The sequence below is a fragment of the Harpia harpyja genome, chromosome 23 (genome assembly GCF_026419915.1).
Source record: "Harpia harpyja isolate bHarHar1 chromosome 23, bHarHar1 primary haplotype, whole genome shotgun sequence".
NCBI lineage: Eukaryota > Metazoa > Chordata > Aves > Accipitriformes > Accipitridae > Harpia > Harpia harpyja.
In genome coordinates, this window is record NC_068962.1 from 1,545,568 (window position 1) to 1,567,114 (window position 21,547).

Sequence of the window (21,547 nt, forward strand, 5' to 3'; positions counted from 1 at the left end):
TGCCACGTCTGTAACCTCGCACAAAGCAGCGCCTGCTTCCCCCCCCCATCCCCTTAACCTCGCACAAAGCAGCGCCTGCTTTCCCCCCATCCCCTTCGGGACACCAGGGGCCGTTTTCTCCCCTGCTGCCCTCGTGGTGGGGGTGTGGCTGGTGACGCTGCTGTGACTGATTCTGCGTTTCATGAAAGGCTCTCGCACCTGCCCTGGCTTCGTGTGGTTTGTTCATCCCCGCTTCAGACTGGCTCTTGCCACTGAGCCATCCTTATCCCTCCCTAGACCCCCGCGCACCCTGCCATGGGGTCAGCCCCCTCAGAACGGTCCCTGCCCCTGCCAGTCTGCTCCCACCCGTGTCCTCCCCAGCTACGGGAGGCCTGCCCGAGCCTGCGGGCAAATCCAGCGTCAGGCCCAACGGGGACAGCCTGCCAGGCCCCACGGCAGCTGTCACGGAGGGACCGCAAGGACAAGGGAGCCCCAAGGCTGGACCGCGACTATTCGGCTCCGCAGAGCCAGCAAAAGCCTGCCAGGGCCAGCAACTCCCTGCTCCCCTCGAGCCCCGACACCGACCCACCAAAGGGACGCTCACGGGAACCCACACCTCCTCTTTCATCTCTCCGTGCTCCGAGATGCCGAGCAAAACTGAACACAACCTAACCCGGAGCCAAAGCCCGCTGAAGCCAGCACACACCGGGAGAAGCCAGTGCCCCCTTCCTCTCCCCCATGGCTTTCGCGGGCCTCCTACCAGCTCCGCAGGCTACCAACACAGCAGCTCCACAGCCCGCTCCAGGTCCTCCTCCCACCGTCCTGGGTGTCCCCTTGGCTCCTGGGCAGCGGCGGAGCAGGCAACGTCAGCTGAAAAAGATCTCCCTGACGTATTTCAGAGCATCGTCCTCAGAGTCCTCCCAGCCTGGCCTCCCCGCGGCGCCACCGGCAGGGGACGGGAGAGCCGGGCTGCGGCCGCTGCCTCCCCCGCTGCTGGCCGTGCTTCCCGGAGCCTCCTTTGGCGTCGGCTGGAGCTCCTGCTCCTCCCGGCTCCCGGACCGGGCCTTCTCCTCACCTTCCTCGCGCTGCAGGTTCTAGCCAAAGGGAAAAACAACCAGAGCCGGCTGGGCGCGAATTGCACCCCGAGGGGCAGAAGGAGCAGCCCGCCCGCCCCCCCCACCGCGGGACACCCCCGGCCAGGCCCCAGGGAGCCGCCGCCGCCGCCGGCAGCGCTCCCTGCCCGCTCCCCCGAGCCCTCCCCGCTGCCAGGACCGTGTGCGTGTGTGTGTCCCCCGCCCCCGCCCCCGCCCCCGCCCCGGGGGGTCCGCGCTCACCTCCGCCAGGACCGCCAGGGCCACATCCACCAGCTCCGCCTCGGTCATGCAGTACACCGCCGCCCTGCCAACCGCACGGGGAAGACGCTCAGGGCGAACCGGGCCCGGCCTCGCCCGCCCCAGCGGCGCTACCTGGGACCCGCCGCCTGCCGCCGCCTGCCGCCGCCGCCGCTGCCCGCCCTTGGCGGGGGGGGTCCCCGCCGCGACCACCCGCTCGTCCCCCGCCGCCTCCAGCCAGGCCGGCAGCACCCGCCGCCTGCCGCCCGCCGCCATTGCCCGCGCCGGGCGGGGCGGGGCGGGGCGGGGCGGGGCCGCCCCGGGAGCCGCCCCCCTTGGGCCCGCCCCCCGTGGAATCCCCCCTTGGAACCGCCCCCTCCTCCCCGGCCGCCGCGCCCCCTGTGTGACGCCCCGTTGCTAGGCTGCCCCCTGCCGGCGCAGACGGCGTCCTGTGCGGAGCGGGAGCGACCGGAGCTGCCGAGCGGCGGCCGGCGCTCGGGGCTCGGCTCTTCTCGCCCCTGCTTCGCTCGGTTGGGCCTCGGGGAGACCGCCCGGGGCTCGGCAGAGCCCGCCGGGCGCCATCCCCGCGGCGGCATGCAGCGGCTCTTCTCGTGCTGCCTGGGGAGGGTGCGGCGGCCGCCGCCCTCCGACGGCGATGCCGGACCCTGCGCCGCCGAGCCCTCCGAGGTCCGGGAGAAGCCCCGGGGCGGGCTGCACGGCGCGGCCGCCGGAGGTGACCTGGCGCGGCTGCAGCGGCACTGGTGGAGGAAGAGATTCCGCATCAACAGGCGGGACGCGGAGAAGCAGTAAGGGGCGGGCGGCGCCCGGAGCAAAAGCCTCCGGCCGGCCACCCCGGCGGAGCCCAGCCCGGTGGCAAGCGCCCTTGTATCGATGGGAAGCAGGAGAGAAGGGTGCCTGGGTAAACTGTGGAGTAAAAACCCCTTTAGGAGTAAAGCACGTCTGAGGATTGCTCTAGCAAAACAAGATGCTCGTTCCTTCCCTCCCGGCTTCTGGCACAGCATCCCTGTTGTGCTAATGCACCACTTTGCATAGCAGCCTTGGTCTGGAGCACGTTTCTAGTATTTTCTTTTCTTGTTTGGGGGGTTTTTTTTGGTTTTAGTTCTGCTTATGCAGCAAACCTGAAAGTGGTCTCTCTCCAGAGCCCCACCTGACCCTCAGCCAAGGTTGTTAGAAGATAACACCTCTACAATGTATTAGCGCCTGCAGTGCTTGCCATGCAACCACAATCTTTGTTGGCCTCTTGATATCCCAACTAGGAGCTCTCTAAACTCTCCGGTCCTCTGGCTGACCATGGGAATTTCTTAAGCCCTTCAAAGTCAGGACTGGGTTTGAGGAGACGTTACCCCAGCTTCACGGGAAGAGTAGCTGCAGCATTAGTGTAGCATCCCACTGAGGTAGAAGCCTTGTAGTGAGATGTCAGTCTGCCAAGGGTTGTCTTAATCTCAATGGCCCTCAAAATGGAGAGGGGGTTTGTCGGATGAGACTGTAACCAGTGGGGCTGAGATACTCCATAGACAAGAATAAGCACCTGCAGCACGAACATGCCTGTAGTGAGTATTTCAGCCTCCAGTAGTCGTGCAGCAAGGTGTCGCTGGGTGTGGGTGTTACCCTTTACCAGCTGGCTATGAATATGGCTCGGATGGCTCATGAATGGCTGTTGCTCTTCCAGTAGAGAGTGTATGCAAGCGGGGGGGTATTTTTAACAAATGCATTTCCTTCCTTTCTGTATATAGTATTCAGAAGCAACTGGAGCAAAACACCGGCTGTGAAATGAGGGGAGAATGTTCTGCAGGAGGCACAGAAGGCCCAGCAGTGCTTGACAGCTCTTGCTCTGGGAAGACTGCTGACTCTCCCTTGGGCACCCCTACACTGACCGGAGCAGGTAGGATCCTTCACCGTGGAGGAGGTGATGAAGACAAATCACTGGCCTGTAGAAGAATGATAACCTCTTGATTGGATGCAGGGCTTGAGGGATGGGGAAAGGCAGAGTGAAATAAGCACTCACAGCAGAGTCTCACATCTTACCTCCTTTGTAGGTGTCTTGCCAGCAGCAGGAGGACAAGAAGAGGAAGATTACGACTCCTCTTTTGATTCTGAGGTACATTCATAGAATCATAGAGTCAGTGTCAAATGGTTGCCCCTAGGGCCTACACTCTAGGCGCTTAGCTGCTTCTGCCTAGGTCCTCTCTGCCTTGGGCAGGTGTACGTCGGCCCCTTTGAAATCCGTGCTCAACAGAGATGCCTAACACGCCGGTGGTGTTTGCCTTTCCGTTCTTTCCATCATCTGATACCACGTTACGGGTGTTGGCTGAAGCGGGAGCTTTGTGCGTGGAAACGGGTTGAGAAGGAGTCTGTGCCAGTTCTCACGCACGTCTTTTCAATTACGCAGTCGGATTGTGAAGCTCCAACTAAAGCGTCGGCCGACGAGCTGCCTCCTGCTGCAGATGGAAAGGGAGCGTGCGCGCAGCCCGTTGCAGAGGAGAGCGGCAACGGTAATTTCCAGACGCACTAAATGGTTACCTTTGTAAGCTTCTCTGCGGTGAAGCACATGGGGAAAAGCAGAGTGAAATAAGCACTCACAGCAGCGTCTCGCTTCTTGCCTCCTTTGTAGGTGTCTTCCCAGCAGCAGGAGCACAGCAGCAAGATGATGACTCCCCTTTTGATTCTGAGGTAGATTCATAGATTCGTTTAGGTTGGAAAAGACCCTTAAAAGTCCAACCGTAAACCCAACACTGCCAAGCCCACCCCTAAACCGTGTACCCCAGCGCCACATCTACACCTCTGCTAAATACCCCCAGGGATGGTGACAGGTAGATTCACAGAATCATAGAGTCAGTGTCAAATGGTTGCCCATAGGGCCTACACTCTAGACGCTTAGCTGCTTCTGCCTAGGTCCTCTCTGCCTTGGGCAGGTGTACATCGGCCCCTTTTGAAAGCCCTGCTCAACAGAGATGCCTAACACGCCGGTGGTGTTTGCCCTTTCCGTTCTTTCCATCATCTGATGCCACGTTACGGGTGTTGGCTGAAGCGGGAGCTTTGTGCGTGGAAACAAGTTGAGAAGGAGTCTGTGCCAGTTCTCACGCACGTCTTTTCAATTACGCAGTCGGATTGTGAAGCTCCAACTAAAGCGTCGGCCGACGAGCTGCCTCCTGCTGCAGATGGAAAGGGAGCGTGCGCGCAGCCCGTTGCAGAGGAGAGTGGCAACGGTAATTTGCTGACGCACTAAATGGTTACCTTTGTAAGCTTCTCTGCAGTGAAGCACGTGGGGAAAAGCAGAGTGAAATAAGCACTCACAGCAGCGTCTCGCTTCTTGCCTCCTTTGTAGGTGTCTTCCCAGCAGCAGGAGCACACGAGCAAGATGATGACTCCCCTTTTGATTCTGAGGTAGATTCATAGAGTCGTTTAGGTTGGAAAAGACCCTTAGGATCATCGAGTCCAACCGTAAACCCAACACTGCCAAACCCACCCCTAAACCGTGTCCCTGAACGCCACATCTACACCTCTGCTAAATACCCCCAGGGATGGTGACAGGTAGATTCATAGAATCATAGAGTCAATGTCAAATGGTTGCCCATAGGGCCTACACTCTAGGCGCTTAGCTGCTTCTGCCTAGGTCCTCTCTGCCTTGGGCAGGTGTACATCGGCCCCTTTTGAAAGCCCTGCTCAACAGAGATGCCTAACACGCCGGTGGTGTTTGCCCTTTCCGTTCTTTCCATCATCTGATACCACGTTACGCGTGTTGCCTGAAGCGGGAGCTTTGTGCGTGGAAACGGGTTGAGGAGGAGTCTGTGCCAGTTCTCACACATGTCTTTTCAATTACACAGTCGGATTGTGAAGCTCCAATGAATGTGACGGCCGGCGTGTGGATTCCACCTGCACACAAACTTGGAGCATGGGCGCAGCCCGTTGCAGAGGAGAGCGGCAACGGTAATTTGCTGACGCACTAAATGGTTACCTTTGTAAGCTTCTCTGCAGTGAAGCACATGGGGAAAAGCAGAGTGAAATAAGCACTCACAGCAGCGTCTCGCTTCTTGCCTCCTTTGTAGGTGTCTTCCCAGCAGCAGGAGCACAGGAGCAAGATGATGACTCCCCTTTTGATTCTGAGGTAGATTCATAGAGTCGTTTAGGTTGGAAAAGACTCTTAGGATAATCGAGTCCAACCGTAAACCCAACACTGCCAAACCCACCCCTAAACCGTGTCCCCAAACGCCACATCTACACCTCTTCTGAATACCCCCAGGGTTGGTGACAGGTACATTCATAGAATCATAGAGTCAATGTCAAATGGTTGCCCATAGGGCCTACACTCTAGACGCTTAGCTGCTTCTGCCTAGGTCCTCTCTGCCTTGGGCAGGTGTACATCGGCCCCTTTTGAAAGCCCTGCTCAACAGAGATGCCTAACACGCCGGTGGTGTTTGCCCTTTCCGTTCTTTCCATCATCTGATACCACGTTATGCGTGTTGCCTGAAGCAGGAGCTTTGTGCGTGGAAACGGGTTGAGGAGGAGTCTGTGCCAGTTCTCACGCACGTCTTTTCAATTACGCAGTCGGATTGTGAAGCTCCAATGAATGTGACGGCCGGCGTGTGGATTCCACCTGCACACAAACTTGGAGCATGGGCGCAGCCCGTTGCAGAGGAGAGCGGCAACGGTAATTTCCTGACGCACTAAATGGTTACCTTTGTAAGCTTCTCTGCAGTGAAGCAGATGGGGAAAAGCAGAGTGAAATAAGCACTCACAGCAGCGTCTCGCTTCTTGCCTCCTTTGTAGGTGTCTTCCCAGCAGCAGGAGCACAGCAGCTAGATGATGACTCCCCTTTTGATTCTGAGGTAGATTCATAGAGTCGTTTAGGTTGGAAAAGACCCTTAAAAGTCCAACCGTAAACCCAACACTGCCAAGCCCACCCCTAAACCGTGTCCCCGAACGCCACATCTACACCTCTGCTAAATACCCCCAGGGATGGTGACAGGTAGATTCACAGAATCATAGAGTCAGTGTCAAATGGTTGCCCCTAGGGCCTACACTCTAGGCGCTTAGCTGCTTCTGCTAGGTCCTCTCTGCCTTGGGCATGGGTACATCGGCCCCTTTTGAAAGCCCTGCTCAACAGAGATGCCTAACACGCCGGTGGTGTTTGCCCTTTCCGTTCTTTCCATCATCTGATACCACGTTACGGGTGTTGGCTGAAGCGGGAGCTTTGTGCGTGGAAACGGGTTGAGGAGGAGTCTGTGCCAGTTCTCACGCACGTCTTTTCAATTACGCAGTCGGATTGTGAAGCTCCAACTAAAGCGTCGGCCGACGAGCTGCCTCCTGCTGCAGATGGAAAGGGAGCGTGCGCGCAGCCCGTTGCAGAGGAGAGCGGCAACGGTAATTTCCTGACGCACTAAATGGTTACCTTTGTAAGCTTCTCTGCAGTGAAGCAGATGGGGAAAAGCAGAGTGAAATAAGCACTCACAGCAGCGTCTCGCTTCTTGCCTCCTTTGTAGGTGTCTTCCCAGCAGCAGGAGCACAGCAGCAAGATGATGACTCCCCTTTTGATTCTGAGGTAGATTCATAGAGTCGTTTAGGTGGGAAAAGACCCTTAAAAGTCCAACCGTAAACCCAACACTGCCAAGCCCACCCCTAAACCGTGTACCCCAGCGCCACATCTACACCTCTGCTAAATACCCCCAGGGTTGGTGACAGGTAGATTCACAGAATCATAGAGTCAGTGTCAAATGGTTGCCCATAGGGCCTACACTCTAGACGCTTAGCTGCTTCTGCCTAGGTCCTCTCTGCCTTGGGCAGGTGTACATCGGCCCCTTTGAAAGCCCTGCTCAACAGAGATGCCTAACACGCCGGTGGTGTTTGCCCTTTCCGTTCTTTCCATCATCTGATGCCACGTTACGGGTGTTGGCTGAAGCGGGAGCTTTGTGCGTGGAAACGGGTTGAGAAGGAGTCTGTGCCAGTTCTCACGCACGTCTTTTCAATTACGCAGTCGGATTGTGAAGCTCCAACTAAAGCGTCGGCCGACGAGCTGCCTCCTGCTGCAGATGGAAAGGGAGCGTGCGCGCAGCCCGTTGCAGAGGAGAGCGGCAACGGTAATTTCCTGACGCACTAAATGGTTACCTTTGTAAGCTTCTCTGCAGTGAAGCACATGGGGAAAAGCAGAGTGAAATAAGCACTCACAGCAGCGTCTCGCTTCTTGCCTCCTTTGTAGGTGTCTTCCCAGCAGCAGGAGCACAGCAGCAAGATGATGACTCCCCTTTTGATTCTGAGGTAGATTCATAGAGTCGTTTAGGTTGGAAAAGACTCTTAGGATAATCGAGTCCAACCGTAAACCCAACACTGCCAAACCCACCCCTAAACCGTGTCCCCAAACGCCACATCTACACCTCTTCTGAATACCCCCAGGGTTGGTGACAGGTACATTCATAGAATCATAGAGTCAATGTCAAATGGTTGCCCATAGGGCCTACACTCTAGACGCTTAGCTGCTTCTGCCTAGGTCCTCTCTGCCTTGGGCAGGGGTAAGTCGGCCCCTTTTGAAAGCCCTGCTCAACAGAGATGCCTAACACGCCGGTGGTGTTTGCCCTTTCCGTTCTTTCCATCATCTGATACCACGTTACGGGTGTTGGCTGAAGTGGGAGCTTTGTGCGTGGAAACGGGTTGAGGAGGAGTCTGTGCCAGTTCTCACGCACGTCTTTTCAATTACGCAGTCGGATTGCGAAGCTCCAGCGAAAGCATCGGCCGTCGTGCGGCTTCCACCTGTATGCAGACGTGAAGCATGGGTGCAGCGTGTTGCAGAGGAGAGCGGCAACGGTAATTTCCTGACGCACTAAATGGTTACCTTTGTAAGCTTCTCTGCGGTGAAGCAGATGGGGAGAAGCAGAGTGAAATAAGCACTCACAGCAGCGTCTCGCTTCTTGCCTCCTTTGTAGGTGTCTTCCCAGCAGCAGGAGCACAGGTAAGAGGGAGGTTTTGACTCTTCTGAGAGCAAGTTACTTTGTTTTCCAGAGGTAATGCCGAAGTCACGCTCCCGTATCCCCGGTGCTGCAATGCAGTGCGATGCTGCAGTCTTGCTGGGGATTCCTTTCCCCACGGTCTGTCTGTCTGTGTTCTCACTTGCTCAGGTTTCTGCACCGGAGAGAGAAGAGCTTCAGCTAAAGAAGGATGCTTCATGTCAAACCGACCTTCAAGGCGACAGACAGGTGACTCTAGTAGAGGCTGATGCAGATATCCATAAATAGAACCAGTCAGTGTACAGAGATCTGTTCTTGCTACTGTGTTCATTTTGGAACGCTGCTGAGAGGAGGTGACTGAATCCGGACCTGAGGTGTATTTCGCACCTCATTTTGTTCCCTTTGTGAAGCCGAAGGGCTGCATAAAGAGGGAAAACAGTGGGTTGGACGAAAGCACGTGCGCAGACTCTCATCCTCTATTCCAAGGAGAAGAATATTTAGCCTTTTCTGTGTATTAGGAAAGAGAAAGCCTCACGAAGAGCTGGCGATCCTGTAGATATGCTCAGCTGAGACAGTTGCCTGCTGGTGGCGGCCAAAATCTCTTATGTTTGAATTCACTGAGTCACAGAAGCATAGAATGGTTTGAGTTGGAAGAGTCCTTTAAAGATCATCTAGTGCAACCCCCCCTGCCATGGGCAGGGACACCTTCCACTAGATCAGCTTGCTCAAAGCCCCATCCAGCCTGAACACTTCCAGAGATGGGGCAGCCACAATTTCTCTGGGCAACCTGGTCCAGTGTCCCACCACCCTCATTGCAAAAAATGTCTTCCTTATGCCCACTCTAAATCTACCCTCTTTCAGTTTAAAACAGTTGCCCCTTGTCCTGTCACTTCAGGCCTTAGTAAAAAGTCTCTCTCTCTCTTTCTATTTTGAAAGGCCGCAGTAAGGTCTCCCCAGAGCTCGCTTTTCCCCAGGCTGAACAACCCCAACTCTCTCAGCCTTTCTTCACGGGAGAGGTGTTCCAGCCCTCTGATCATTGTTGTGGCCCTCCTCTGGACCTGCTTGAGCAGGTCCATGTCCTCCTTGTGCTGGGGACCCCAGAGCTGGATGCATTACTCCAGGTGGGGTCTCATGAGAGCAGAGTAGACGGGCAGAATCACCTCCCTCGACCTGCTGGCCACCCTGAAGGCCGAGCTAATGATATCATCCCATGAGTAAAAGCATCTCTCGTGTTGTCATCTTCTCACTGATTTCTCCATGCTCATGGAACACCATTTCTTTAGACATGGGTCAAGCAGCCGTGGCAGGAGCTCGCCAACCCTCTCAAAAGGAGCTCCCTCACAGAAGCTTCACCTGAAGCTGTGAAGTGCTACAGCGTGTACCTGCAGGAACAGAAACTGCAGTTGCAGAAGAAACTGTACCGTTCCAAAGCTAAGGTATGGAGAAAGCCTGTCTCTTGTCTCTTGGCAGGGGCCCAGGCCTTTTTTGTAGCAAACCAGAGCGGGGACCTGATCCTTTCTTGGGGGTTTTGTGTAACCCAGGGTGGTTCAGTGTGCGGTTCGCTGTGATGAGCGGGATGGGAGGGAACAGCACTGCTGCCTTGGGTGCCTGCCTGTTTGCACCACTTGAAGTAAGAGCGGAGGGCTGCACTGAGGTGGTCTTAGTACGCTAGACACCTTTGCAACAGGAGCAGACCGAGTGACATGTAATTGACTCGCCTTGTTTTATAAGCCTGGCGCCTACAATTAGTAAGGCCACTAACCGTGAAGTCACTTTGTCCTTGATTGGAGAAGGGGGGGGGTATTCCTTTCAAACAGCTGCTTCTCAAGGTTCACGGATCACGTGTATTTGCTGCTTCTCTTTGGCTCGGCAAAGCGGAGTGTGTGCTGACAGAGAAAGAGTAGGCATGCTGGAGTGTTGTGCTCACGCTTTTTTGCAGTTCCTCATCACGTCATCATTGTTATGGAGCTGCAAAGTCACTTTAGGAGCAGGAGGAGCTGCTAACCGTGTTGGAGTAGCCAACAAGCGGCTACAAAGAGTGTTTGGAGTCCTTGAGAGAGGAGGAGGAGCGTTGTGGCAGCGATTAGGAAACGCTTTAGGAAATCATTTTAGACGTAGGAGAGGGGCCAGTGTAAAAGATGAAGTAACATGGGTTTTGAGAGTCGACATGAGAGTCAGAGCAGTCCACTCCTTTTTATCAAACCTAAGTTGACTACCGGCGATTCTTCTTGTGGTTTGACAGCTGCAGGAATTAAAAGAACAGCATATCTGGACTGAGTGTTATGCCGAGTACCTGAAGGATGCCATCAGGAGGAACGAGAGGGAACTAACTTCCAGGAACCTGCAGGACCTTCTGACCACATCTTCTGGAACTGCAGCTATCCCAGAGCTGGAAGACCACATACGACGGTAAGGAAGTAACAGAGTGGAGCAAGGCTTCGCTTTCTGCGATTGTGCGAAAACAACAGGACTGTCTTCTTGCATCCCAGCAAGATAATAATACACGATTTTCAAAGACGCTTTTGTTTTAGATGAGGTTCTTTCACATTCTTCTTTGGGGATTTGTGCTCTTGTGGCCTCCTGTGATAAGGCCTGTCCTTCTTTTCCAGGCTCCAAGGTGAAAAGGCCAGGCTGGAAACCACAGTCCAGCAACAAGCAAAGACCATCGAAGCCCTTTGGAAAAAACTGCAAGCCTGTGCCTTAGTAAGCTACTCACAGCCTTCCCTTTTCGTGAGCTACAGAGCCTAGTTCTGTATCTGTGTGGGAAATTTTAAGATGAGGTTTTCCTGGAGAGCCTAGGAGAGATCAGTTTCTCTGTTCTACTGACTACAGGCTGCTCTGAAAGTCCTGCTGGCCCATTCCCCCAGCTTTCTGGCTTTGAGAGTTGTTCCGTGAGACTATAGCAAGTCCTTCTTAATGCCATCGTTGTTAAGGACTTGACAGCAATGCACTGGCTTAAGTATTTTCTGCTTTAGACCAGTCGTGAGCTTGAGACCTCAGGCAGCACTTCAGACAGTCCTGCGGTAGAGGGGTTTGGTGCCTTCGGTTGCGGACACTCCTTGGGCTCTGGTGGTGGTGAGCACGTAGTCCTGGAGGCCTGACTGGCATCATCAGACTGGGACAGGAATTCTTCCGTGGCCTGTACTCTGGGCACCTTCCCATGTTAGTGGCCATGGATTCCTTGGCCAGAAGGTGTAGGTCTGTAATGCAACGAGAAGACCTCCAAAGATGAAAGGCTGCAACTAATAAGGGAATGACACCTCCATAGGCCATATTTTGTATGCTTGGTTGGCGCTGCCGTGAGGTATGACCTTCAGCCAGGGAAGTCCTAGTGTGACTTCTTTTTTCTTCTTTTAATGCTGCTGTAGTCTCATAATGGCCTGGAGGACTCGGTAACCGGCTTTCGGACAACACGGACTGCAAAGGAACACCGACGTCGGCAGGTATATGAACAGCTTCTGGGAACGACTGGTTTTAGTCTTTGAATTTCTCGTGGGCAGGTAATTTATGAAAAGGTCAGGTGGGCTGCGGGGAATCCCCCAGGTTTTTGGGCAGGACACCCTCAGGGGAAAAGTCTATACGTTTCCTCATTCCCCTGGTGCTACTGTGTTTTGCATCTGCTCGGTAGACAACATGCGGGCACTTGCGTTCATCAGCACGATTCCTTTGATGGGTAGGCTGTGTGCTGTGGACAGGAGGGACAGCTGTGGGTGAGAGCTGTGAGAGGAGACTGGACTTGGGAGATACATGTTTTCTCCTTTGTGGAGAAGGCTGGCTGCACATTCTGCGTGTGGATCCTGTTCCTGTGCTCTGTGTGTGATGCATCTTTTCTATTTTGAAAGCGTGGCAGTGAAAGCAAGGAAGTAAAGAAGCTGGGCAAGACGCAATGCCGATCGGAAGCGCTTCCGGATGAAGCGTGGAAAAGAAACGCCGCGCTGGAGGAAGAACAGACCAGGCATGGCTTTTTAGTGCTTTAAAGAAATACACACTGAGGAGAAGTCAAGCTTTACTGAACCCTAGTGTAAAAGCATGTGCATAACCGTTTGCGAGCAAATTCAAGCCTCGCATTCGATCTTGCCAGGTGCTTCTGTGCATGAGCCTATGGTTTTAAAAAGCTGCAAAAGGCCTTGCAAATGCAGGCTGCCTGCACTTCTCCTGGGTGGGAAGGAAGTCTTGTCCTCTTCTGTTCAGAGAAATTTGGGGCCCTCCAAGTGTTGGGTGGTGCTGGGGAGCTGGCTGCTCTCAGTAATTCCTGGCTTGTCAAGCACATTACAGATGAAGCAAGCCATCCGGGGCTGTGCTGCTTAGGTAAGAGTGTGTGCAAAAGGCCGACTGCTGCTTTGCTTCACGCTTTCCTTACTAATTTGCTGTGCAGGTTGAAGATGCTTCTGCAGATGTCTTCGACAACCCTGACTGCGTCTGCAGCGCGAAGGAGAAAGTCCCAGCTCAGTTTCTGGCGAGAGATGAAGTAAGTTGTTCCGAATTGACTAACTAAATTGGTAAACTAAGAAGAAAGCTGAGCTCTGGTTTGGTTGGTGGATTTGAGGCGATTATTCTTTTCTGCTAGAACCCGTGTGATTCTTTTCCTATACTTTTTTTCCGCGCTGCTAATTATCTCTTGGCTGTATTTTGCAAGTGATTGACTGCTCTTGATGCTCCTGCTCCTGTTGTGGCAGTAGATGATGATGATGTTGATGAACACAGATGTAGTTGTCGTGATGGGTAAAAACCACGAGCCAGGAGTCCCAGCAATGGCCTCACTGACCAGCATGCAGTGCCGGGGGCCCTGAGCAAGAACAGCGGAGCTGGTCACCACACACTGAGATTTTAATACATTTCAATACTCTGTCTGCAGGTGACGAATGCAGTCTCGATGGCCCCCCACCTTACGGATTTCCAGTCACAGCTGAACCTCCAACGCGGTTAACGATGAGAAGATGCACAAAGAGCGGAGGAAGTGCCAGTGCCAGAAAAGAGTGCTCCCAGGGGAGATGCGTGAAGCCTGGAAACCTTTGCCTTCCACCCTGTGCACCCCCCCCACCCCCTCCCCGCCCCCCCCTAATTACAAGTGTTCTGTCGCAGTTTGGTATTTAATAAACTCTGCCACCTCGTACGGGTCTTAGTTTTGCTGCACAGCCGGAGCTCTTCGGACCTAGCGCGTCCGGACGAGGAGAGTCCTGTTCCTGAAGGCTCGCTCAGGCTCCCTTCCCACGCAGGCAGTCAGCACACCTCTCCCTGCCCTCGCTCGGAACGACCCCCAGTCCTGCAGACATCTCCGACGGGGAGCACGCGTCCGTGTCCTTTCCCTCTGCGGAGGCTTGAACCGTGGCGGTGCTCAGACCAGGGACCAGCGCTGAGCGACTGCTCATCATCGGTCGCCAGACTCCTTTCTAGAGCAACCCTCCCGCCGGTCTGGGCAGAAGGGGGTGGGCGAGCTCCCGGTAGCCACGGACGCTTTGCAGATCCCACCGGGACCTGGCGGATTTGCAGCCTGCCGAGGGGAAAGGCGGGAAGCAGCGGGCACGAGCCGCAGCAGGGAGAAACCCACCTCGACCCGAGGAAAAACCTTTCCTCCTGCGAGGGCGGCCAGGGACCGCTGTCAGGGAGCAGCGCGGGCACGCTGCTCCCTCAGGGACGGGGAGCCGAAGGGGGTCCCCGCAGCCAGCGGGGCAGACCCAGCCTCGGCCCGCACGAGCGAGGGGAGCGGGGCCGTCCCCGGGGAAGGCAGCCGAGAGCCCGCAGGGACGAACGAGCGCCTGGGGAGGCGGCGGCGCCGAGGGCGAACCGAGAAGCCGGGCCAGGCCGGGCCGGGGCTCAGGCCCGGTGGCGGCCAGCGGGGTCGGAGACAGCCCGGTGGTGGCCAAGCAGGGCCACGGGGAGGCGGCCGGCGGGCTGGGGTCCGTGGCCGGGAGAGACCGAGCTGGAGACGGGGACGCCATGACGGAGCTCGGGCAGGGCCTGCAGGCCTCCGCCTCCGCCTCGGGGGGCCTCCCGCGCCGGAGGCCCCCGGGGTGAGGCCGGAGGCTCCAGCTCAGCCCACCGGTGGCTTTTTTGTGCCACAGAGAGGTTGTAGGGTCTCTGTGCTTGGAGACGCTCCCGCCTGGACGTGGCCCTGGCTGACCCTGCTTTGAGCAGGGCGGGGGGGGGGAGACGAGACGAGGCCCCTTCCCGCCGCGACGACGCTCGTGCTTTCGGCGCTCTGGGGATGTCGCGCTGCGGGCCCCGTTTGCTTCGGCCAGACCTCCCGCCTGCTTCAGTGAGCTTTTTGCCAGAGTCTGACCGCGTACAAAAGACGACGGCAGACTGTACCCAGCATCTCCGGGCACAAAGACGGCAACGACCTTCTCAGACGCCCAGCCATGGCGTGAGGTGTGATGCCACCAGCGAAGAACGGCCGTCGAGTTAGCCGACGTCGACTTAGTTGACTTCCAGCCCCCAGTTTGAGAGCTGGAACTAGGAAAGAACCATCACACTCCCAGTCTGGCTGGGCAGCAGTGGGAGCTGCCAGCTAGGGAGGTCCACCTGGCCCAGTCCCCACCTCTTCAAACACAAGGAGACGGCTAGCTAGGCATTACAGCCTTGACAAACCACTCTTCATAAATACGCCAAAGCACGCTGGGCAAAGACAAACTGAAATAACGTTCCACCTCCTCTCCGGCCAATCGGCCGTCAACATGCTAACACATGTCCGGGCTCTAAAGCCAAAACGGCTCTCGGAAAATACCAAAGGTATCTTCAGACGGCAAATTGGACCCGTTCTCCACATAATCGAGAGTGAGAGCTCTGCCGAGGAACAACAGTACCGCAGACTCCCAAGAAAGGCCAAGAACGTAAGCAGCGGTGAGCTCGACGGCAATGGGCAAGCAGATGAGAGCTGGCTGCTTAGCCGTCCACTCAAAGACTATGCAACACCCGAGCACAGCACCTCCCCTGATGTTGGGGGGGTGCAGGGGGACAGACAGCTCCAGTGACAGAGAGCACTGTACATGACCAGACTGGTTCTGGCCCCCCCTCCTCCTATCCACCATCAGGTAGCTGCCAGGCATTTACGGAGCTTCTGAACTCCGACACAAGCCTTTCAAAAAGTCTGACTAGGGATCTCTCCTCTAGTTGGTAGCTGGCATCTATCCCAAGGCAACACCATACATCCAAACGCACGCAATTATTTTTGTTCCTGGATGTCTTGCACCGCTTCCCCCCCGTGTGTGGGTGTCAGTGCTGGAAGCACCTGGTGAAAGCCCAAGGGTCTTTTCGCCGTGCAGGAGACTTTCCTAGCACATCCCTGCCCCAGCCACCCTCCCCATGTTTTGCAGCAACAACTGAACAGAGCACAGGAATCAAGTGCAAGGGAGTATTTTCTTTTTATGGGGGAAAAAAACAAACGAACAAACACACACACAAACAAAAAAAAATAAAAGCACAACAACAAATGCTATACTGAAAGAATACTCTGCTTTTGCACTGGCCTTTCCAGTTTGAGTCATCTTACCACCGTGCACTGTGCTGCCTCATGCATGCCTCCCCCAACCTCACCTTCTTCTGCAGAACCCCTGACGTGATCCCAGCAGCCTTCTAGCCACATGCTACTCAAGACTCCCTAACAGAGCGGGTCCAGCTGCCACTATGGATCAGTGAAGACTTAGTTTTCAGTGCTGCCACTGATCCGGTCCCATACCAGCATTCTACTGCACAGTGGTTTGGCAAACGTATTTAACTTTTCTCAAGAGGCAAAAGCTACAATGAGAAGAGGGACTGTGGTTTGCCTTCTCTCCCATGCAGTTTGTTCCTGTGGAGTTAACGCTGGTTTTGTCAAGTCTTTTGCTCTTTCCCTTCGGCACCGTCCAGGTTAAGACTTCCGAGCCAGTAAGGTTGTTAATTTAATCTTCCCATCCATAGAGGCGGTGAGGCAGGTCCCGCAGTCCATGGCCGTGCTCCAATCCACTGTGACAACGGGAGCTCTGTGTCCTCCCAGGGAAAGGCAGCTCTCCAGAACCTTTTCCTCACCGTTCAACTGAAAGAAGGAAAGCATAAGGTTTTAAGGAGGCAAGGTTCTGCAGTGGGGGCAGCGCACCCACAGGAGAAGCCAAAGCCTGCTACAGACTCCGTATCCCCATCAGCATACATAATTAAGCGGAAAAATCAGAGACATGTCGAGATGTACGTAGCACGCATGAGGAAGCAAATTTCCAGTCTCACAACAGAAGCACGCAGTCTCAAGCAGCTCAGCGTCTGCTACCAGCTGAGCTGCAGTAATTGAACAGGGCAGGCTAAAAGCACACGCTGATGAAGAGCACGTAAGCCTAACCTATAGCTCATGTTAGTGCGGGTGCTCCGAATGCCCCAGATGCAAAGTAAAAATTCCATCCAATCTGCCTTGCAATGGCTTATACTGATGCGTATTGACTCAAGAGGAGGCAGGCAAGGGGCAAGCGATCAGTAACCGCTTGTTACTGCGGCACAGAAATTGGGGTGCTTGGAACCATTCAGCCTTACCCTTCATTCCATTTCAGTACACAGCAAGAGGAGGGAATCAGGCTGGGACTAACATAGCACGAGCAAGCACACAAGGCAGATTAAAGACGAGCATCAGGCAACAATCGCGCATTTTGCGTTGAACTGGCATGCATCAATATATTAAAAAAGAATAATTTAAAACTTTGTCCTAGGCACTTGGGTACTAAGGAAAACTGCTGCAGCTAAGCTTTAAGAACACGGAGCACACGTACTCTAGCTACATACAGAGAGTCAAACGCTTACAGAGGGTTCAAACACTTGCTAAGCACCACACGCTGCTAAAACGCACGCTGTATGAAACTGAGCAGCAACTTGCACAGAGCACGGATGGGTAGGTGCTGCTCGAGAACTTCAGCAGCTGCTGTTGCAGCCTTGTAACAACAAGAGCTTGTATGGATGTGTAAGAGTACTCCCCGTCACTTCTCAGACTTACCTTAAAAAGGACTCCCCCAGTAGAAGAACACGTCAACATATAGTTGCCCTCAGAGTCAAAAGCAAAAAGCCTCCCTCGTGGGAACTGGACTTGCTTGTAGCCACTGTACCCGGACAGAACAAAAGGACCCGTAGCTTCGCTGGGAAGATCGTACTCAGGCACCTTCAAGCCACTTTTGTGAATATTTGTCGTGGTTTAACCCCAGCCAGCAACTAAACACCACGCAGCCGCTCACTCACTCCCCCCCACCCAGTGGGATGGGGGAGAAAATCGGGAAAAGAAGCAAAACCCGTGGGTTGAGATAAGAACGGTTTAATAGAACAGAAAAGAAGAAACTAATAATGATAACACTCATAAAATGACAACAGCAACAACGAAAGGATTGGAATGTACAAATGATGCGCAGTGCAATTGCTCACCACCCGCCAACCGACACCCAGCTAGTCCCCGAGCGGCAGTTCCCCGCGCCCCCTTCCCAGTTCCTATACTAGATGGGACGTCCCGTGGTACGGAATACACCCTTGGCCAGTTTGGGTCAGCTGCCCTGGCTGTGTCCTGTGCCGACTTCTTGTGCCCCTCCAGCTTTCTCGCTGGCTGGGCAGGAGAAGCTGAAAAATCCTTGACTTTAGACTGAACACTACTGAGCAACAACTGAAAACATCAGTGTTATCAACATTCTTCGCATACTGAACTCAAAACGGAGCACGGAGCACGGTACCAGCTACTAGGAAGACAGTTAACTCTATCCCAGCCGAAACCCGGACAGTCCAACATGAGGCCGTGGTGCAAAGGGCCCGTGTGGGGCTAAGGGAGCCATACTGTCCTCCCAGTGATGGTCCACACACAGGACATCATTAAAGCCACCTTTGCTGTGACCAAAAATGCACACCCCCCCACCCAGTAACACAGGCACAGCACAGTCAGAGACGCTCCTGCTCTACTTGCAAGGGGAGTCCCGAGACCTCAGGGCCACAGGCTCAGAGCACACCTTGGGAAGGGTGCCATGAGACGCAACCACCAGTGGGTTCCCCCCCTTCGTGTTTGGCAGCAGGCGTCCCCACAGCAGGCTGTACCACGGTATCAAGAGAGCACGCAGGCGCCAGGATGGGTCTGCTGCTGCAGCAGCGGTGCACCGGGCACCTGCTGTGTGCACTGACCTTCCTTGAGGCTGCTGGAAACTTGGCCTTGATGCTCTACGCGCTGCTGTGGGAAGCCGGGAACCCGGTCGACCGCCCTGACAAACGCATTGGCTTTTACAACTTCTGCCTGTGGAACGCGACAGCTGGGGAGCTGCAGTGCCTGGAGTACAAGCATCTGCAGGTGATGGGCATCAGCCTACCAGGAATGGTGCTAGCCAGGGTTTGTGTGTACGCCTGCCTGGTCTTCAGCATCTTCTACCCCGTTTTTGTTGCACACGTGCAGTGCAGAGAGGAGAGGGAGGGCTGGAAGGCGATCCTCATCATACTCATCATCAAGATGATAATCCTCTCTGGAGGCCTGGGTACGTTTCTTTTCCAAACCTCGCAGTGGATTCACCTCTCTGATTTCACTGGGGGCTTCCTGGCATTGCTTGGGACTCAGGCTCTGCTACTGCTCCAGATTCTCACTGCCACTTATGTACCTCAGCTGGGCCAAGCAACACACACCCGGGTCAAAGCCCTTTTCCTGACGGGGCCCTGCCCGTCGGCATTTGAGGGCGAAGAAGATGCAAGCGCTATTGATAACATGCTTTAAAACAGTAATCCCGCTACAGCTTTAGTCACTGGTAGGAATTTGATCCTTAGTCCAAAGGCCCATCTCCAGCCTCTGGCAAACGGCTGCGTGCAGTGCTCCTGCAGCAAGCAGGCAGCAGACACCAACACCCGCAGCACGGCGTGGAAGCTTTCTGGGAACAGCAGCGTGCAACACGCCCCTCGGCCTGGGGCACAGCATCATAAGCGACAGCATTTCTGGCCCTGACCCAGAGGAGAGCGAAGGGGACGGATCAGAACCAGCACACAGCGGACACAACCCTCTGGCCATATCTAGCCTAAGTATAAGCAGGCAGAGAAGCAAGCAGGCTTCCTTTCTTGGCGTTGCCCAAAGAGACTCTGCTCCTTCTCCACCTCCCGAACTAACCAGGGACGCCTTCGAAGCAACTTGAGGAGCTGTGGCTTCACACTGCCACCACAGCAGTGGCAGCCCCAGAGGGGCACTGGAAATACTCTTCAGCAGGAGCACCTGTACTTCACCTGCTGGAATAACACCTGGAGTGACTCTGCTTTAGTTCATTCGGGTGAAGTGGCCCACATCCAACCCCAAGCAGCAGCAGAGCCCCTGCAGGGGCAGCCCAACAACTTGCTGAGCACTGAACACAGCTCTGAGGAGGAGGAGGGTTTCCACGAGGAAGCAGAGGATTTTGGTGCAGAGCCCCAGGTTTGTCCCCACTGACATTACGGGGCTGAGCCCAGCAGTCCAGCAGCCTTTGAGACTCCAGGAGAACGGGTTCTGCGCGAGGGCAGGTCACCGCAAAGCTAGCCCACACCAACGCACGCCCCGTGCAAGCGTGTGCTCGGGGAGCAGCGCAAGGGCTGCCGAAGGCTGGGGTGCAGTGCCCCAGCTGGGCCATCGCAGCCAGCGCACTGGATGGGGTCTCTCCGCCTTAGCGGCGGTGCGCAGCACCGCTCCGTGCCACGTCTGTAACCTCGCACAAAGCAGCGCCTGCTTCCCCCCCCCATCCCCTTAACCTCGCACAAAGCAGCGCCTGCTTTCCCCCCATCCCCTTCGGGACACCAGGGGCCGTTTTCTCCCCTGCTGCCCTCGTGGTGGGGGTGTGGCTGGTGACGCTGCTGTGACTGATTCTGCGTTTCATGAAAGGCTCTCGCACCTGCCCTGGCTTCGTGTGGTTTGTTCATCCCCGCTTCAGACTGGCTCTTGCCACTGAGCCATCCTTATCCCTCCCTAGACCCCCGCGCACCCTGCCATGGGGTCAGCCCCCTCAGAACGGTCCCTGCCCCTGCCAGTCTGCTCCCACCCGTGTCCTCCCCAGCTACGGGAGGCCTGCCCGAGCCTGCGGGCAAATCCAGCGTCAGGCCCAACGGGGACAGCCTGCCAGGCCCCACGGCAGCTGTCACGGAGGGACCGCAAGGACAAGGGAGCCCCAAGGCTGGACCGCGACTATTCGGCTCCGCAGAGCCAGCAAAAGCCTGCCAGGGCCAGCAACTCCCTGCTCCCCTCGAGCCCCGACACCGACCCACCAAAGGGACGCTCACGGGAACCCACACCTCCTCTTTCATCTCTCCGTGCTCCGAGATGCCGAGCAAAACTGAACACAACCTAACCCGGAGCCAAAGCCCGCTGAAGCCAGCACACACCGGGAGAAGCCAGTGCCCCCTTCCTCTCCCCCATGGCTTTCGCGGGCCTCCTACCAGCTCCGCAGGCTACCAACACAGCAGCTCCACAGCCCGCTCCAGGTCCTCCTCCCACCGTCCTGGGTGTCCCCTTGGCTCCTGGGCAGCGGCGGAGCAGGCAACGTCAGCTGAAAAAGATCTCCCTGACGTATTTCAGAGCATCGTCCTCAGAGTCCTCCCAGCCTGGCCTCCCCGCGGCGCCACCGGCAGGGGACGGGAGAGCCGGGCTGCGGCCGCTGCCTCCCCCGCTGCTGGCCGTGCTTCCCGGAGCCTCCTTTGGCGTCGGCTGGAGCTCCTGCTCCTCCCGGCTCCCGGACCGGGCCTTCTCCTCACCTTCCTCGCGCTGCAGGTTCTAGCCAAAGGGAAAAACAACCAGAGCCGGCTGGGCGCGAATTGCACCCCGAGGGGCAGAAGGAGCAGCCCGCCCGCCCCCCCCACCGCGGGACACCCCCGGCCAGGCCCCAGGGAGCCGCCGCCGCCGCCGGCAGCGCTCCCTGCCCGCTCCCCCGAGCCCTCCCCGCTGCCAGGACCGTGTGCGTGTGTGTGTCCCCCGCCCCCGCCCCCGCCCCCGCCCCGGGGGGTCCGCGCTCACCTCCGCCAGGACCGCCAGGGCCACATCCACCAGCTCCGCCTCGGTCATGCAGTACACCGCCGCCCTGCCAACCGCACGGGGAAGACGCTCAGGGCGAACCGGGCCCGGCCTCGCCCGCCCCAGCGGCGCTACCTGGGACCCGCCGCCTGCCGCCGCCTGCCGCCGCCGCCGCTGCCCGCCCTTGGCGGGGGGGGTCCCCGCCGCGACCACCCGCTCGTCCCCCGCCGCCTCCAGCCAGGCCGGCAGCACCCGCCGCCTGCCGCCCGCCGCCATTGCCCGCGCCGGGCGGGGCGGGGCGGGGCGGGGCGGGGCCGCCCCGGGAGCCGCCCCCCTTGGGCCCGCCCCCCGTGGAA

The 21,547-nt window shown here is 56.6% G+C and overlaps 2 protein-coding genes, 2 long non-coding RNA genes and 1 pseudogene across 4 annotated transcripts; 2 read left to right on the top strand and 3 right to left on the bottom strand.

Annotated features, from left to right (window-relative positions):
• Positions 1-64: 64 nt before the first annotated feature.
• LOC128135658 (cell cycle regulator of non-homologous end joining-like) lies at positions 65-1,586 on the bottom strand. Its single transcript, XM_052774720.1, has 3 exons — positions 1,453-1,586; positions 1,314-1,377; positions 65-1,073 (listed from the first exon to the last, which is right to left on the bottom strand). The coding sequence occupies exons 1-3, from the start codon at positions 1,584-1,586 to the stop codon at positions 846-848; spliced, it is 426 nt and encodes a 141-aa protein (XP_052630680.1). The 3' UTR covers positions 65-845.
• A 9,058-nt stretch (positions 1,587-10,644) lies between these two features.
• On the top strand, positions 10,645-12,215 carry LOC128135613 (uncharacterized). The gene is made up of 4 exons (XR_008233167.1): positions 10,645-10,675; positions 10,876-10,969; positions 11,635-11,709; positions 12,109-12,215. It is a non-coding gene; the product is annotated as an uncharacterized LOC128135613 (long non-coding RNA).
• Positions 12,216-15,958: 3,743 nt separating this feature from the next.
• LOC128135538 (uncharacterized) lies at positions 15,959-17,393 on the bottom strand. Its single transcript, XR_008233107.1, has 2 exons — positions 17,214-17,393; positions 15,959-16,277 (listed from the first exon to the last, which is right to left on the bottom strand). It is a non-coding gene; the product is annotated as an uncharacterized LOC128135538 (long non-coding RNA).
• A 678-nt stretch (positions 17,394-18,071) lies between these two features.
• LOC128135720 (transmembrane protein 140-like) lies at positions 18,072-18,891 on the top strand (annotated as a pseudogene).
• Positions 18,892-19,945: 1,054 nt separating this feature from the next.
• Positions 19,946-21,467, bottom strand: LOC128135687 (cell cycle regulator of non-homologous end joining-like). Its single transcript, XM_052774754.1, has 3 exons — positions 21,334-21,467; positions 21,195-21,258; positions 19,946-20,954 (listed from the first exon to the last, which is right to left on the bottom strand). Exons 1-3 carry the CDS (start codon positions 21,465-21,467, stop codon positions 20,727-20,729), a joined length of 426 nt encoding a protein of 141 aa, XP_052630714.1. The 3' UTR covers positions 19,946-20,726.
• Positions 21,468-21,547: the final 80 nt, after the last annotated feature.